Source organism: Typopeltis vanoorti, chromosome 10 (assembly GCF_054136105.1).
Source record: "Typopeltis vanoorti isolate ZY-2024b chromosome 10, IOZ_Tvanoo_1.0, whole genome shotgun sequence".
NCBI lineage: Eukaryota > Metazoa > Arthropoda > Arachnida > Uropygi > Thelyphonidae > Typopeltis > Typopeltis vanoorti.
The window spans coordinates 132545722-132565344 of NC_143558.1; the positions used below are offsets into that span (position 1 = coordinate 132545722).

A 19623-nucleotide genomic window follows, 5' to 3' on the forward strand; every position below is an offset into this window, starting at 1 on the left:
TTTTCAATGTCTCAGGGCCATGTGGCCAAATAGCAAGCACATCATCAACATAGCGTAGCCAAAGTGTTGGTTTGAGAGTGGCTGTATTGATTGCTTGTTTTTCCAGGTGTTCTATGTAAGAGTTGGCTAGGGGGGGAGCCCATGGCTGTCCCATCAATTTGTTTGTATATTTTCCCTTTCCATGTGAAATATCCTGCATGTATTGTGAATTTGAATAGTTCAAATATATCAGGGGGGAAGTGTGACTTCAGTAGATTGAGGGTTTCTATTAGTGGTACATTTGTGAATAGTGAAGTGATGTCAAAGCTTACTATTAAGTCTGAGCTTTTTAGGGTGAGGTGTTGTAAGATGCTTTTTAGGTGTGCTGAATTTTTGATAAAGGAGGGAGAATTGTTAGTGAGAGTGGCTAGTAGCTTCGCTAAATATCTAGCCAGTTTGTATGTGGGACTATTTATACTGTCCACAATTGGGCGTAGGGGTGTGCCTGGTTTGTGAATTTTTGGTGATCCATAGATCCTCGGTGTTTTAACATGGAAAGGTTTGAGTTTGTTAACTGTGTCTTTGGGCCAGGAAGTGACTTTTTTTAATAATTTTCGTGCCTTATTCTTTTGTGTGTTGGTAGGATTGTGATCTATAATTTTGTATGTTGACTGATCTTGTAATAGTGTGTGCATTTTGTTTTCATATTCAGTTGTGTCCATCACCACAGTTGCATTTCCTTTGTCTGCTTTTGTTATGGTAATCTGGCTGTTGTTGTGTAGCTCTTTTATAGCAATGAATTCCTTATGTGGGATATTAAAAACTAGCACTTTTCTAGGACTCTAGTAATATATGATAGGGTTTTTTTTTTTTTTTTTTCAGATAGAGGGCACCAAAATCAGGACTCTAGTCTTTGTGTTGCTGCTACAATGTTGGTTAAGTACACCATGTTGTTTTAGTCTCGCGTATTGTGACAAACAGTGTTTTTGTGCTCTGAAGATGCTGGTTATAATACCAGCGAAATATCAGCATCAAGTCAATAAATTAATTATTTACTTAGTTTCTGTGTTCTATTATACCGTTAAAATAATAAACAACATGTTCAACGAACACATAAGTCTGTCCACAAGTTTGAAGGAAAATTGGAATGGTTTAAATTGGAATGGTTTAAATTTGATGGATTGCAGTTGAATGGGTTTGGTGATGGACATTTAGAAAGGTTATCGTTATCTGAGATGGAATAGAGTCAAGAAGTTAATGTAGTAAATGATCAGAGTCTACTTGTGAAGCAGATAGCACAATTATCTAGATTGTACAACAAGAGGTTAACTCAAAGAAATTTTTCAACTATATGGCAAGCAAAAGAAAAAATAATTATATCAGATAACAATTGAAAAGGATATAGTGGAATTATTGAACAAGCATTTTATCAGCATATATCATACTGATGTAAATAATGTGGTGCAATATATTGAAGAGAGACAGGTATTAGAAGAATTGGAAATGAAAGAATCAGAGGTGTAGCAGATGTTGATTGGGGTAGATGTTAATAAGGCTGTGGGAATGGATGACATATCAACACATATTCTTAAGAATATGTGCACCAGTCGGCCCTTGATCTGATTATTTAATGAAAGTCTTGCAGTGGATAGGATTTCTAAGAAGTGAAAAGAAGGCAAAATAGTAAACTCCACAAGCATGGTTCTAGGAGAGAAGTTTTCAATTACAGACCAGAATGTACAACTACAGTTGTGGTCAAGGTGTTGGAGAGATTGGTTAGGAATAGAATACAGGACTAGGTTGATGGATATAGCATTCTTTATAATGGTTAACATGAATTTGTAAAGGGTAGGTCCTGTTTTAGCAATTTACTTGCATTTTGTGATAGGGTAACGAGTGTGTAAGATAAGGAAGAATCACATATAGTGATATTCTTGGACTTTGCTAAAGGGTTTGATAAATTACCACATGATAAGTTGGTATACAAGCTGCAGAGGATGGAAATAGTATATTGGTCAGAGATTGGCTCTCAGAACGATACCAGCAGGTTGTGTATGATGGAGTAGTGTCTCAAAAAAGGAGGGTAACCAGTGACATGCCCGAGGGTTCTGTTCTTGGACCCATGCTGTTAACTTGTTTATAAATGATATATCATGTGGACTGAGCAGGAATTTTCAGTTGTTTGCTGATGATGTAAAGTTGGAGAGAATTATAAGTAGCACTGCTGATGTTAATTCCTTTCAGGAAGATTTGAATAGACTTTTGACTTGGACAAAGGAGTTATAGTTTTAATATTAATAAGTGCAAGGTGTTACATTTTGGAGTGCAGAAGTATAAGGCTGTGTATTATATCGACGGTGCTGTACTGCAGGAAGTGGATAAGATTTGAGATTTAGGAGTGATGGTTGACAGTAGACTGAAGTTTAGAGGGCATATTGTTAGTGTTGCAAAGGCTGCACATCGTAGTACTGCTACGATAAGAAGTATTTGATCATGTAGAAATAAGGAAGTAGTTGTGTCACTGTATAAAGCACTGGTCAATTGTGATCAATATAAAATATTGATCACAACTGACTATAAAACACAGAATATAAAACACTTGGACTATTGTGATCAAATCTGGTCTCCTGGTTTTCATTGTGAGGTGGAAACATTGGAGAGGGTCCAGAGATGAGTGACTAAGACAATATCAGGACTTTGGAATGCTGGCTATGGAGAGAGGTTGAAAAAATGTGGATTGCAGAGTTTAGTGGATAGGAGGAAAAGAGGCATTGTGAAGAGATATTTAACTTAGTGAGAGGATTTTATCGGATTAATCCAGATGAGATTATAAAAAGAGCAAAAGGCGAGAGGAGAAAAACCAGAGGTCATCCCTGGAACTCCTGTAAGAGTGTGAGGAGAATTGTCAGTGAATGGAAAGCATTACCAGAATGTGTAGTTAATGTAAGGTGTGTGTTAAGGATTTTAAGGAGTGGCTAGCATATCCGCTCTCCAGCCAAGAAACTGCAGGTATGAATCCTGCCTAGGCATGAATGTTTGTGATTGTCTTTCACCTTCATACAGTCATTCATACAAGTGTATAAACACTTTCTCAAGATAGAGTGGGTCACCATGGGAGAAATAGACACAATCCTCCTTTACCCTGGCAGTTGGAAAGCTACGGGTTGAAATTCATTCAAATATATAATTATTTTCTGATACCTTATCTAAATATATATAAATTTATATAAATACTTTATATGCAGCATGCATGCATTAAACAATTAAGTGAAATAAGTTTTTAAATTTTTTAAATATTTACCTTGTTGATCATATACATGTTTTCCTATTGTTTTCACTAAAAACAGTGAACTGCTTGGATCATATTTAAAAACTGCTACAGGTTGCCATTGAAATATGGCTTCTAAAAATAGATTTTAAAAAATTTCAATATGTAGAAATGTACTGAGGAATTTTTTTTCATTTTTGAAAACTTTTGAATTAGAAGACCTACTGCATTCATGAATAGTTTTAAGTATATTAGTACTTTCATTTCAGTTATTAACGTGACTATTAGCACTCTATTCTTAATATTACCACTCTTGTAGCTATCCATCTTATAACTGAATCTTTAAAAATTCTTATAATAATCACTTTCAAAACTAAATTTTAATATACATTTGAAAGAGCATCACCTTACATAAATACAGTTTTAAGTGGTTAAATGGTCATTTACATTGGTTTATCATTAGATATTTTATTGTACTGCATTATCTATCACTCCCACGGGTTTCTGTATAATGTAATGGTTGCTGCTATTGTGTCAAAATATTTTATGCTATAAATAGACAGCAAGAGCGAATTTTTGCATTTTCATGCTGTGATCACTATGGCTAGTTATGTACAATTAACATCTCGCAGAAAAAGTGATTCGAGCTTTGAATAGGGAGCGCTATTCCTCTCATGAAATAGCTAAAGGGATATCCTATAGTCTATATACTGTAGTATAGCTGCTGTCAAAAGAGAAAGAAACTGAATCTTCAGAAAGGAAGAAGAGAATTTTGCATGATATAATGTGAGATTTTGTAGAATGCGTCCCGGCGGTTGTACATGTGGCAGGTGAGAGAAAGGGAAATACGTATATGTGCAAAATGAAGGCAATGGGAGGAACTTGGTAGTTAGAGATGACTATACCTGACCTCTTTGAGTCAGAGGTGGGAGATTCTCCATGTAGAGAGATGAGTGGTATGACAGAGGGTGAGAATAATGAGAGAAATGTGAAAAAAATAATGAGAGCAGGGAGTGTGGAATTTTTGAAAGATTGTGAAAGTTACGGAGATGGTCTCAAATGGAAGGATGAATGGCAAATAAGCATGGCTGACTTACAGAGAGAGAGATAGATGAGCTGTAAGAGCAGGTGGAATGTCTAGGGAATGAGATGAGAAGTGTGAAAGATGAGATTAGGTGAATGGAAGAGACAAATGCAAGGCAAATCAGAGTAGGAGTGAGAGAGTTATGGGAATGGTAGAAGAGGAGAGAATAGGAACAGTAGAAGACAGGGAATGAGAGGGTTATGGGAATGATAGAAGAGGAGAGAATAGAATAAGTGAAAGAGAGGGAATGAGAGAGAGAGATGGGAATGATAGAAGAGGAGAGAATGGAAACAGTGGAAGAGAGGGAATTAGAGAGAGTTATGGAAATGATAGAAGAGGAGAGAATGGAAACAGTGGAAGAGAAGGAATGAGAGATGGATTTCAGGATTTGTAAAGTGTTCCCATTGTAGGAAAAGTTTGGGAAACGCTGGATTATCCTATTATCGGAATGGATTCTCCTTCTGTCGACATGTGCAGAAGTGTCAAAAGATCTTGTATCTGTGGGCGTGCACCGCATAACTTCAAATCTGCATAAAAAAGATCCACATAAAAAGAGACCTGAGTGTATTTGGTCTCTTCACTGTAAAATTTCTTTCCAATTTGCTAGGAAGTGATTCCAAATTTCTCTATTCCTTTTCTGACAGCTTTTTTTGCTACTGCTCTTTTATGTTTATAATCAATTTCTGCTTCTAGTGATTTTGCATTTATCTATTATTTATATGCTTCTTTCTAGTCTTTGAATACTCTTCGATGTCCTCATCCCAGTTTCTTATTTTCCTTCTCCTCTTCCATTTACTTATTGTTCTAAGGCATTCTGTTGCTGCATTTATTTGAATATGTTTTTTTTTTTAATTATTCCATTCTATCTCTATATCATCATTTTTTTTTTCATTTCTCTAGTTTTTCATTTATTCTTTGCAAATAAATATAGTTAATACTCCAGTTATCCAAGAGTTGAACTCTAAAAGATTGCTGGAGATTTCTCTTTGCACTGATCTGATTCATTTTAATCCACCTCGGAGGTATTCTTAATTTTTCTTGTAATAGATAACGATCAGATTATATTTCTGAGCTTCTAAATACCTGGCCATCTAGTATCACATTAGCTGTTTTCCCATTAACTATTATATAGTCTATTATATTTTTCAGGTTTCTTGTTTCCCAAATGAATTACGATAATATTTATGCTTGAAAAAAAGTATTATAATTTTCAAGTTATAATTATGTGACACCTCCAGGCAGTCCAAAGACTCATCGAGGGAGGGCACTTACTCCACCTCTCCATCTGTACCACTCAATCCACCAACTTCAACTACCATCATCATCTATACCAATGCCATCTACTGCCAACCACTACCACTAGTATTTTCACAGTCAATCACGAACATCCATGCCCATGGCGGGATTTGAATTAGCAGACTTTTGGCTGGAGAGCGAATATGCTAAGCACTCGGCCAACCAGGCCTGCTGCTAGCACATTCTGTGGTATCATGCATGTTATATCCTAGGTCTGTGACAGTTAAATTTTTGATGAAAGCAGACCATACTTGATCTCCCATTATTAACAGATAATCATTGGATTTATTTTATCTCTTATTTTTTGTAAATCTAAATAAAAGGCATTATTGTCTTCCTCTTTTCCTTCTTCTAGGGCAATAATAATCAGGAAGCCATGACTTATTTGTAATCTTATTCCACAAATTCTCTTGCTCCAGTATTTATAATGTGTGATATTTTTTTAAAAATTGATTTGCAAATAAAAATCATTACACTTGCCTGCTTTTGCTCTTTCATTCTTTTTTTTTTACTCCATTGTAGATAAAGATTTACTTATCTGTTTAATCTGAACCTTTTTGTTTTTTGTGGGTAGTTTTTGGTATATTGAGACCAAATTATAATGTAACTAAGGAGTTTAATAAAAATAAGCAATTAAAACCCAACAAATTTCATAAGTCATAAGACTTACATCATCGGGGTACTGGTACAGAAAGGTTTTACACAACAAAAGCCTACTGACAATTAATTACACATATTAGATGTTTTGATAACTTCATAACTGTTACATATAATTGATAACCCAGAATACAAATGGTAAATTCGTGACTGTATACATGTTGGAACATGGCTAGCTGTTGCTATCACATTCCGTAGTATCATGCGTGTTATATCCTAGGTCTGTGGCAGTTAAATTTTTGATGAAAGCAGACCATACTTGATGTAAAATTAAGCCTTGATTTTTATTGCATTGTGTAAGGATCCTAATCACTGATCATAACTGTTTTACAAGAAAATTTAAAGAAGCCTTCCAAATGAATAACTCAAGAGACATTCTGGAATAATAGAATGAAATGAAGAGCTCACTACAGAAGAGATCAACAAGGGTACATTACTTGATTAGTTATAAAATACTTAACAGAAACATCACTTAAATCTACACCACAGGTTTGCAGGATAAATAAGGTTATTTAATAATAAATGAATGATCTTCTTCTTTGCATGCTATCTCCTAGTGGAGGTGGGTGACCACCTTGGCAAATTTTGAGTGATCTCAGCCACTCTGAACAGTCCCTCAGAGCTCATGCCAGTCCACTGTCTGATGTCTGCCAGTCAAGAGATTTTCTGCATCTTCCTTGTCCTCTTTTTCCATTTAATTTCCATTTTAAAATCAATTTAAGTATCCTGTATTTTTCATTATGAAGTAGGTGACTAAGATATGCAGTTTTCCTTCTTTTTATGGTATCTAAAAGTTCACATGATTTCTCCATTTGTTCCAGTATACTTCCTGATTGGACGTTTTTGCTATCCATGGGATTTTTAACATTCATCTGTATAACCATATCTCAAAGGCTATAAGTTTTTATTATCGATGTTGTCTTCAAGATCTACCTCTCCAAGTTTCTGCACTGTGCAGTACAGACCATACATAGCATTTAACCATGCGTAGTAAGATCTAAATTTAAACTGTGGTTACACGGTGTTGATTTCATCAGGAGAAAATTTTTTTCTTGCCATTTCAATTCTAACTTTTATTTCCATTTCTGGATTGCATTCTTCCCAATTAGCTACTAAACAATACTGCTGTTGCTTGTCCTGCCAGATTGTGCCTAGAGGGATCTAAATATAGCAGTGTGTAGGGCACAATATACGAGGTCACACACCTGGATTGGAGTCTGGGAACTACATATATGGGAGTATCATACACAAGTTCCTCACATCAGCTGCATGTAACTACTCATTAATTTTATTGCAACAACTACATCATGAAAAATAGTCATACAAATATTAGTGCCGTTGCAGATGTAAAAAAATTTCCCATAAAACATAATAAAAAATATAAAATATAATAATAAAAATAAAAATATAACAAAAAATAATGAAAGTATGAAAAAACAGCAAAAAAAAAAAAAAAAATAAAAACAATATATAAAAAAGACACAAAAATTATAAAAAAATAATAAACATCTACCCAAAACACCACAAAATCATTATTATTGTATAGGGACTCATCGCGGGAGATCCAAACTATCCACACAATCTATCATACCTTTCCTTGAACCCATTCATAAAGCACTCACAACTGATTCTGGCAACCCATTCCACTCATTCATAACTCTCCAAGCAAAAAATCTAGTCTTCACACCCCTACTAACCATGTCTTTATTCAACTTCCAGGGATGATGGGAAGTTGAATTTCTCCATATTTCTTACATTTCTCCACATTAAACTGACTCCCATTATATCTTGCCATACAACAGACAGACTATTTACACTATCCTCTCCACATTGCCTGGATTCACTATTGCTCAACCTAATTTTACATCATCAGCAACAATGATATACATCACCACCACTTACCGACATCAAAATCTCATCTTCTATTCCTCAATGAACCCCAATCAATGGCATCCTCCATGATTATAGCCAATCTAAACTATCACAACTACATCTTGGGTGATGTATTCTGCAAAAAAGGGTGGGACAATTGCTTTTGTCAAATGATATTTCTTGACAAAGGTTATCCAACCTAGAATCCCCAGTTTCTGATCTCCTCTGGTTCTAGATTTCCTTCACTCAATTTATAACCTTCATCTGCTGATTTACCACTCCCCTAATTCTGACAAGTATATAGTCCTTTTCAACTACTTTGCTAAAAGTGGATTTCATGCAAACTAATTAGCAAATTGTGAGATTGCCTTCCTTGGAAACTATAACATCCATAACACAAACTAACTCTACTTCTCTAACTTCACATATAAGGCTGGAAGCAAAGCCAAATCATTTGCCATCAATAATGATCTATCACAAATAGATAACCTACAATCAGAATAGCAGACAATCCTCATTATTCTTCCAATGCTCTGGACCTTTACTTAACCAGCACTCCCCCAAAATGTGGATGCCTGCTCCGCCTCTTGACAATTCTGAGTCTCCTTTTTCCCTGCCAATCTCAGCCTTGTACCCTATGGCACTACAGTGGCACCAACTAGGATGATATCCAGAATGTTTGTCCTCACTGGAATATGGATCTTCATTCTTCACTCCACTGCAAGCCCCAACCCTTAGTTCAAGCCATAGTTCTCTAAAAAATGTGACTCTGTAGCCCAGTAATAAAAAAGTGAGTAACAATTCTAAAGTAGACTTCATAACAATGAAACACAATATGCTTGTCTCCTACTCAACTGGCATTTCAGACTTCTGGTCCATCATTAAGGTTGTGAGAGAGGATGCGAGAGAGGAGGAAACATGGAAAATTACCATGGCAATCTCACTGATGCAAGACATCTACCTTAACCCAAAAGGTTAAGCAGACCTCTTGCATTAGTCTTTTTCTCCAATTCTTGTTTAAATGACCAATGCAAATCACTGTCTGCACTACCACAAATTGTATGCAACAATAATCCATATGAGGCCTGATCAAGGCATTATACATTATACATCCCAATATTATCAAATATCATAACCTATCTATTTCTGCATGTCAGGGTCTTCCGCATCATTGTCATTATCCAATGTGATGTCTTTACTACTTGTGCAATGTGGCCCCTGAATTTCAGGTCTTTATCCACCACTACTCCCAGATCTCTCATCTCCTCTACTTCCATTCAAGTTTCCCCACCAAGTGCATCCTTTGCATCCCATTGTTGCTTACCAAATCTCAAAATCTTACACTTTTACAACACTGAACTGACAGTTCCACTTACAAGCCCATTCATGCAAACTATTCAAGTACTCTTGTAAGGCCATAACATCTGCTTCACTCTGCATTGCTCTCCTCTGTTTTGTATCATCTGCATATCACTAGTTAAACCCATCCCAATATTATTAACATACAAACTGAACAACAATGGTTCCAAAACTGACACCTGCGGCACACCACTAGTGACCTTTCTCTTTTGGGATACCGCACACCCATATACAACTTTCTGATACTTATCCAACAGCCAGTCACTGATCCAATTCAGAAGTCTGTAATCCAATCCCATCTGTTTTCAATTTATATAAGAGATTGTCATTTGACAGTCTATCAAAAGCCTCTGCAAAATCAAAGTACACCACCGTATATGCATCTCCCTTATCAAAGGCATTTGTCACCTTGTTATAATACATAAATAAGTTAGTGAAACATGCCCCTTAACAAACCCATGCTGATAACTACAGAGAATACTGCTGTGATGAACCCATTTCTGTATCCTACTTCTCACCAATCTCTCTGGTGCCTTCACTACAACTCCAGATATACAGACCAGCCTATAATTTGAAGCTACAGACTTATCATCACCTTTATGCAGTGGAACAATTCTACTGCCAATTCCCTAGAACATTCCTTTAAGATATTATTATTATTATTATTATTATTATTATTATTATCTGAGACCTCCAGGAAGTCAAGGACTCATTGAGGGAGGCTGTAAATTACCCAACCCAGCTATCATACCTTCCCTTAAATTCATTTACACTAGATGCACTCACTACCCCTAAGGGCAAATTATTCCACTCACTCACTGCTCTCCGAGAGAAAAACCTAGCACTTACCCCTTTCTTGACTGAGAACAACCTTAACTTCCATGGATGCCCCCGTGTTCTCTCTCCACCTTCCATATAATGAAAAATTTCATCATTTGAAATGCTATAACACCCATTCAAAAGTTTATAGACCTCTATCATATCACCCCCCCTTCCTTCTCCTGTTAACTAGAGGCTGTAATCGACATACTTGCAATCTGACCTCATAATCTAAATCCCATAATCCGGATATAATCTTTGCAACTCTTCTCTGCACTCTTTCCACAACTTCTTTATCCCCTTGGAACCCGGGAGACCAAATCTGAGCACAGTAGTCCAAGTGTGGTCTTATCGAAGCCTTATAAAGAGGCAAAATTACTTCCTTTTCCTTACATGTCAAGGTTCGCTTCAGCATAGAAATTATCTCTCTGAGTTGTATTTGCAACCTTCGCTATGTGACCTATGAACTTTAAATTCTTATCCACCAACACACCAGGATCCCTTGCCTCTTCAGTTTCTTGTAGCATAACCCTGCTAATATAATATGCCGCTGGATCTCTAATCATGCCAAAATGCATAACTTTACACTTACTAACATTAAACTGACGGTCGTTTTCATTTGCCCAGATTTCCAATCTATTGAAATCATTTTGTAATTGCTGAATATCAGTAGAATCCCTGATTGCCCTGCCTATCTTCGCATCATCAGCAAACAATTGCAAATCTGATGATAGATCCTGCTTGAAGTCATTAATGTATAGATTGAACAATAATGGCCCAAGGACTGAACCCTGAGATACCACTGGTTACCTTAAATCTGGCAGATTCACACCCACTATATACCACTTTTTGATATCTGTCTGTTAACCATCCCATGATCCAAGTCAATAGATTATGTTCCAATCCCATATTCTCCAGTTTACACAACAGCCTATCATGTGGTATCCTATCAAATGCCTTAGAAAAATCCAACATTATCATAGTGTATCCATTTCCTTTATCCAACTCAGCCGTAACATTGTTATAAAATATGACCTTTCTTTAGTAAACCCATGCTGTTCCCTGCAGAGTATATAATGATTGTCTACCCCATTTCTGTATGCGAGTTCTTAGTATCTTCTCTAAAATCTTCACTACCACACCAGAAATACTAATAGGTCAGTAATTAGATACATCAGTTTCTGCACCATCCTTGTGCAATGGAACCATCATACATTCCTTCCATTCCTGTGGTATCATTCCTGAACTGAGACTCAAGTTATACAAATGTGTGAAAGGCGTAGCCAATTCAGCTGAACATTCTTTTAACAAATGGGCGGATATTCCATCTGTCCCTATTGACAAATTTTTATCCAGGTTATGCAAACGCTCTTCAACCTTGTTTTCATGAACCTCTAACTCTTCATCTAACATAGCAGTAGCACCATGCACCATACTACATACATCTGGTTGATATATTTTAGCAAAGTGAGCACTCATTAACTGAACAATCTCCTTAGCTTCCGACACTCGTGTACCATCTACATTTAATAAAGTTATTCTTCCACATTCATTCTTTCTTTTGCTTGCGGCATAAAGATAAAATTCTTTTGGATTGCCTTTAGCTTGCATGGCCAATTTCTTTTCATACTCTGTTTTAGCTTTTTTCACAATACTCGTTACTTTTCTGGCATGAGCTTTATATATTTCATAACTCCTCTCACTCTTATTCTCACGATATTCTTTCCACATCATCTTCTTCTTGTGGATTTCTAGCTTAATAAGGCCGCACATCCATTTCACACCCAACCTATTTATTCTTTGAACACTAGGGATACATTCAGATACCACCTCATTCAAGCACTTTTTCAAAGATTCCCATTCATTGCTGACATTTTTTCCATTCAGTAACTGATACCATGGGACCAAAGATAGTATTCTTCTAAGTCGATTATAATTTCCAGCTTTGTAGTTCAGCATGTAGCCTGTTTTAATCAGAGCTTCAATACAAGTAAATACTTCTCAAGAAAGAACAGCACGATCCCTGTCACCAATTGATGGTAAAATAGCTATATTCTTGACAGAGATCCCTTTTGATGCCATGAGCAAATCCAACACTCTTTGACCTCGAGTTCCTTCTTTCACATGCTGCTTGAGAAAGTTATCCCACAACAATTCAATAAATTCCTGTTCTTTCTTATCATGAGATTTCTCTTCTACACAATCAATGTTTGGAAAATTAAAGTCACCCATAACAATCATTTGCTTGGTACCCATAAGGCTAAATTGGCAATGCATTTCTTCGTCCCCCTACAACTGAGCTGCCAGGTCTGTAGCTACACCCCCACCATATATTTCATTCTGTTAACCTCCACTTCACACCAAATAGACTCAAAGTCATCGCTACATGGGACATTGTTACCATCACTGTTTTCTTGTATTTCTACCTTAACTGGACTTAAGTCATCTGATATCATTAGTAACACTCCTCCTCCTCTTCTCCTATCTCTTCTGTCATTCCTAAAAATAGTATATTTGTTACACAGATATACTATTTTTATGTAGTAATATATCATCAAATCCTTATATATGTTATGGATAATGTAATAAATCCGTTTATTATTAATAGTTACCGACTATTATTAATACAAACCAAATAACGAGGTTAAAGTAAATAATTTACAAGAATTAATCACATGAACAGGTAATTATTAATAATTCTGAGAGGAGTCGGGTAAATGTAATAAAAACATGTTTTATAAAAAATATTTTATTTAATAGCAGAAAAAGTAGGAGATAAATACCTTACTATATGATTATATTGTTTGTTGTCCAGTTAAAAATAAATTACTTATTTTTGCAGGAAAGACCTCTGTGACACTTGGAATTGCAAAGGATTTCTGACTTTTTACATTCGCAGCGATTTGAGTTACAATGGGCTGTACAATTGCAATATTGGAAACCTTGACCACCTAAATTAGAATTCTTGCAGGCACATTCTCTTAGACTTAACTCAATATCAGGACCTTCATTAACTGAAATAAAAGTTTCCTTACAAATGGTAAATTCGTTCCTTGAATAGAGTTGGTTTAAAATACCATATTTTGTACCTAATTTATATAGGTTTTCATTCTCAATAGAAATTATAACAGCTATAATACCGCACATTCCTTCAGAATACCGCGTATTCTGAAGGAATGTGCCAGAGAGTTGACACCTGCCTTGACATATTTTTTTAATACAAGTCTTGCACTTGGTCAAGTCCCTAAAGAGTGGAAGGAGGGCAAGATTGTGCCACTTCATAAAGGAGGTGATCGAACTCAAGCATCAAACTATAGGCCTATCTGTGTGTCGGGTGTTGTGGTTAAGTTGTTGGAGAAGCTTGTGAGAACTAGAATCCAGAGTTGGGTTGACAACAATGGTATAATCTTTGATGGACAGCATGGATTTGCTAAAGGGAGGTCGTGTTTTAGTAATCTACTTACTTATTACAATAAAGTGACTGCTTCCTTGGACAGAGGAGAAGGATACACAGTAATATACTTGGATTTTGCAAAAGCTTTTGATAGAGTGCCTCATGATAAGTTGACAGTCAAACTAGAGCAGATGGGGTTGAATATTAGATTAGTGCATTGGATTGGAGACTGGCTATCTGATAGGTATCAACAAGTTGTGTATGGGGGTGCAATATCCAGGAAAAGGAAAGTCACTAGTGGAGTGCCTCAGGGATCTGTTTTAGGGCCATTACTATTTAACTTGTATATTAATGATATTGGCGAAGATTTGGATGGAGATATTCAGTTGTTTGCAGATGATGCAAAGTTGGGACGAACCATAAAGAGTAGTGAAGATGTTGTGGCCTTGCAAGAAGACTTGAATAAATTGAGTGATTGGGCAAGCAAATGGGGATGTGAGTTCAATGTTGCAAAATGTAAGGTTTTAAAATTTGGAAAACAAAGATGGGATGCAGAATTTATGCTTGGTAAGAATATATTGTTGGAAGTAGAGGAAATAAGAGATCTGGGAGTGATAGTGGATAAGGATCTAAAATTTAGGGGTCACATCGCCAAAATTGTGAAGACAACACAAAGACTTCTGGGAATGATGAGGAGGACACTGACGTGTAGAAGTAGGGAGATTCTTGTTCCATTGTATAAGGCTTTGATTAGGCCACACATGGACTATTGTGCCCAGATTTGGTCACCTGGTTTTCAGAAGGATGAAGAGATGTTGGAAAGGGTCCAAAGGTGACTGACTAAGGTAGTTTCTGACCTCTGGAATGTCGAGTATGAGGAAAGATTGAAAAGATGTAATTTGCAGAGACTAGTGGAGAGAAGGAAGAGGGGAGATATGATAGAGACCTACAAGTTGGTAAGGGGTTGCTATAGGATCAATGGTGGAGAAGTTCTACAGCGAATAGTGGGAGATCAGGGGAGAACCAGAGGTCATCCCTGGAAACTGTATAAAGAGGGTGTGAGTAGGGGAGTGAGAGGCAGGTTTTTTTCGTGCAGAGTTGTGAATGATTGGAATGCCTTGCCTGAGAGTGTGGTGTCTGCAAGGAGTTTGAATGTGTTTAAGACCCGGTATGATGAGATGTGTGTGAGATAAAAGGACCTCCTAGATGAGTCTTTGACTCCATGAGGTCTTGTTTAATAATAATAATAATAATAATAATAATAATAATAATAATATTCCTGTCATCGGTCTTAGCCCTATCTACATCTGGAATTCTTATCCAAACATTTTCTCCTACATTTGCAATTGGAAATTTAGTCATTGAAAGCCGTAACATTTTTTCAACTTGCTTCTAAGTGACTGCTTAGCAGAGTTTCGAGATTCTTGAACGTTTTCTGTGATTTCATTGACTGCAAAAGAAGTACTTACCTTACTTTTTTCATTATTTTCTAATTCAGCATTAGTTATATTTTTTATTTTGTTATCTTCCTTGACGATCATTCCTAGTTGAAGAATGTTGTTTTCCTTCGATATGGCTAACACTCTTATTTCTGTTTTTGTTTGGATCTCCAACAGATAAGTCTTCACTCGTATCATCTACTTCCACATTGTCACCATTCTCTGTCCTAACACTGCTTTCCCTCTCTGAGATTATCTTCTGACATTCAACATCCTTATTAGTTTGATCTTTTAATATCATCTCAAGATCTTCACTCGTGATTTCTGATAAGGTATCGACTGGTATGTTTTCAAACCTACCTTAGCTTTACAGCCAACCATAGCTTCATAGGAACTGCAATCTATTCCAGGGTGATGTGCTCTGTTTTTCATAAATTGAATAAATTTTAACTCTTCTGACCATTCTGCTGTTTTATTTGTTTTAAAGCCATGTGGATAACATTTTTCCAATGTCTTGGTTTCCTCTTTCAACCAAGCCTTGTCTTTGACTTTGCCGTGGTTTTCCATGAACAATCTTAAGCTCATTCCACATTCTGCAGACTTCTTCAATAATTTTATTTGCGAATTCCCAGCCATTGTCACTTTGCAAGATGCATGGGGCTCCAAATATTGTGAATACATCCAATAGATGATATGCAACTTCTTCAGCTCGTTTTATTTTCAAAGCTCTAAGTTGAAAACAAATTTCATAAGATGGTCTTGATAAACCATTATTAATTTATAATCGTCATCAGCTTGTGACTGCATATCAATCAAATCAATTTGACATCTAGAATTAAATTCGCTGCTTTTAATTGATTTAACAACGAGCCCTTTTTTTGGAATGCTCAATCTCTTTTGGCAGGGTTCACAAAGATTCAAATATATCATAACAATTTCAACTGTGATGTTCTTATACTTCTCTTTAAGCTCTTTCATAATTTTGTTTCGTCCTTCATGCCCAATGGCAATATGAGTGTCATGAATTAACTGAAAATTTCCTCCCAGAAAGTGTAATATATAATCAGGTCTTTTTCACTTTTAACAGGTACAATAAGTTTTTCAACAGTTCTAATTTTTACAATAACACATCTTGATAAACCGTTGATAATCTTTGGGTGTTTTGCCAGAGACCTTCTCTTTGTTCTTTTTTAACTTTCGCCTAAAACAAATAATACTCTTCTCTTATGAATAACTGATTACTTTCTCCTTTTTTCGATCTCAAGATATTAACTTGGTCATTAAATCTTGTTCTCATTATTTCTAAATCTCCCATTTGCTTATGGGTACGTAAAATCAACAAAAATGTGAAGAAATGTACGCACTTATTAGCAACTGACGTAATAAGAAAAAGCAACCTCTCCCATTAATGTAGTAATCAGTACTAAGCTTCTTCCAGTGCAGGGATATGGGGAGATGAAGCCAGGAGTCACAAGTAATTTTCTCTGAAAACCATACACAGAATTTCATGATGAAAACAGCCAATCGACAGAGCAGGCTCACAAAATTATGAACACGTGTCCAGCTGACAATTAACGAATTCGTCAATTATGATTATCTATCTAAAAACAAATCCATTATGAAGAAATATCTGTAACGCTTCTTCATTACCGCTTTCGACAGAAAAAAAAAAATGTGTTACGTGAAATTGCATGAGTTTTCACTTAATCAACACATAATTAGATTAATTGCTCACAATGTTCAACGTGGATTTAAGCGTACATCATAAACCAACAGAAATAAATTTCTAAAGCTGAGAGCCACATGGTACTTCCCCACCCTCCCCCAAACTTAGGGTATTGAAAATTATTACATTTACCATCGATAGTTGGGAAGTATTAATAATTACCGGTTCATGTGATTAATTCTCGTAAATTATTTACTTTAACCTCATTGTTTGGTTTGTATTAATAATAGCCAGTAATTATTAATATAAACAGATTGGACCATAACATATACCCTCCAGAGCATTTTCATTTTCTGAAGCTCATGCTTAATGATATTACTCATCCCTCTAACTCCTACCTGATTAACCCTGCTTACCTTAGGTATACAATTTAATACAGCTTCCTTCTCTAGATACCTCTTAGCTATCTACCATGCACTACTAACTATCCTTCCCTTACAGGTTTTATGCCATAGCATGGCATTGCTTTTTGTTTCCTACTATGCTTGCCATAAGCAACTGCCTTCTAGTTCTACATATACCCCTTCTTGATAGAATATTCCTCAATCATTACAATTTTCCAAGTCAAGATCGTCACCTTCCTCAATCAGAGGCAATGTGGCCACCTTAGTTTCAGATAACTCTTCTGATCCTATGACCAGGTGTAATAATCTTTCACCTTGAGTTCTCTCCATCACATGCCATCTCAAGTAATTATCTCTCAGTAGGTGTAAAAATTCCATTTCTTTTCTGCCATGTGATCTCTCTCTCTTCCTTCCAATCTATATCTCCATAATAGAAGTTCCCCATAATAATCACTTGACCTGTATTTATGGTACCAATTTGCTGATGCATGTCTTCTCTTCCAGATCAACTCTGAAATCCCCTGGCCTATAGCAGCAACCAACTGTATATTTTGTCTTATTGGCCTTGATCTCACACCAGGCTGATTCAAATGAACAACCGACTTCCTGCTTATCTCCTATTCTTTTTGGTTGCAATTCATCTGCTATCATCAGCAGCAGTACCCCTCCTTCATCCTTTCTTCCCTGAAAATACTAAACCTTTCACATTCTCTCCTGGTAACTACATCTGCTATTAATAAAATTAGTTTAATCCTTTATCCAAGTGTGAGCAAACAAAGTTTGTGCCTGAAGTATCTTCAGGACTAGGGTAAAGTGATACAACACCAGGGCAACTCGTTGCAAAGGTGGAGAAAGCTACCAACATTCCTAACTCAGTATCTCCTATAATAATGCAAAACACATCTCCTTGCGGATATGTCTAATGTTATGCATTAAAGGAAGGGCCACTACCCAGACTAGTTTCGACCTTTATTGAGGTCTCTTCAGTGAGAGCCAGGCCCTAGTGGAAATACCAGGCAGAAGCATTAGCAGGTCATCTCTACCTATAGGAGTTGACAAATGGTGTGCCACCCTTTTTTAATAAATTACTCTGGATTTAGAGAAAGATGTTGAAAGTTTATTTTTTCACTTGGTTAGAGTATAATAAAATTAGTTTAATCCTTTATCCAAGTGTGAGCAAACAAAGTTTGCGCCTGAAGTATCTTCAGGACTTCTTCAGGACTAGGGTAAAGTGATACAACACCAGGGCAACTCGTTGCAAAGGTGGAGAAAGCTACCAACATTCCTAACTCAGTATCTCCTATAATGCAAAACACATCTCCTTGCGGATATGTCTAATGTTATGCATTAAAGGAAGGGCCACTACCCAGACTAGTTTCGACCTTTATTGAGGTCTCTTCAGTGGGAGCCAGGCCCTAGTGGAAATACCAGGCAGAAGCATTAGCAGGTCATCTCTACCTATAGGAGTTGACAAATGGTGTGCCACCCTTTTTTAATAAATTACTCTGGATTTAGAGAAAGATGTTGAAAGTTTATTTTATAATTTTATAGTATAATAAAATAATTTTATTATACTCTAACCAAGTGAAAAAATAAACTTTCAACATCCTTCTCTAAATCCAGAGTAATTTATTAAAAAAGGGTGGCACACCATTTGTCAACTCCTATAGGTAGAGATGACCTGCTAATGCTTCTGCCTGGTATTTCCACTTAAAGTTTATTTTATAATTTTATAGTATAATAAAATAATTTTATTATACTCTAACCAAGTGAAAAAATAAACTTTCAACATCCTTCTCTAAATCCAGAGTAATTTATTAAAAAAGGGTGGCACACCATTTGTCAACTCCTATAGGTAGAGATGACCTGCTAATGCTTCTGCCTGGTATTTCCACTAGGGCCTGGCTCCCACTGAAGAGACCTCAATAAAGGTCGAAACTAGTCTGGGTAGTGGCCCTTCCTTTAATGCATAACATTAGACATATCCGCAAGGAGATGTGTTTTGCATTATAGGAGATACTGAGTTAGGAATGTTGGTAGCTTTCTCCACCTTTGCAACGAGTTGCCCTGGTGTTGTATCACTTTACCCTAGTCCTGAAGATACTTCAGGCGCAAACTTTGTTTGCTCACACTTGGATAAAGGATTAAACTAATTTTATTATACTCTAACCAAGTGAAAAAATAAACTTTCTACATCTGCTATTAGGTAAGTTTCATTAATGCCTATAACTTTTGAAAAAGTCACTATCCAATGCCAAAAACTCCTCCCTTTTATTCCTAATAATTCTGGCATTAGTATATAGAAACTGCTGCATCTCTTTAGGTCCACGACCACCTTTACTTCCTGAACTTATTATCCTTTTCAATATTTTTGTTTGGGAGACTA

At 36.2% G+C, this 19623-nt stretch overlaps 1 protein-coding gene across 1 annotated transcript in view; it reads right to left on the bottom strand.

The window, feature by feature from the left end:
* sac (sterile affecting ciliogenesis) overlaps positions 1-19623 on the bottom strand; it is a 515109-nt gene that overhangs the window by 362435 nt on the left and 133051 nt on the right. Inside the window, exon 4 of the mRNA XM_090399395.1 lies at positions 3281-3382. Within this exon, the coding sequence (XP_090255521.1) occupies positions 3281-3382 (102 nt within the window). The remainder of the gene's footprint in view (positions 1-3280; positions 3383-19623) is intronic.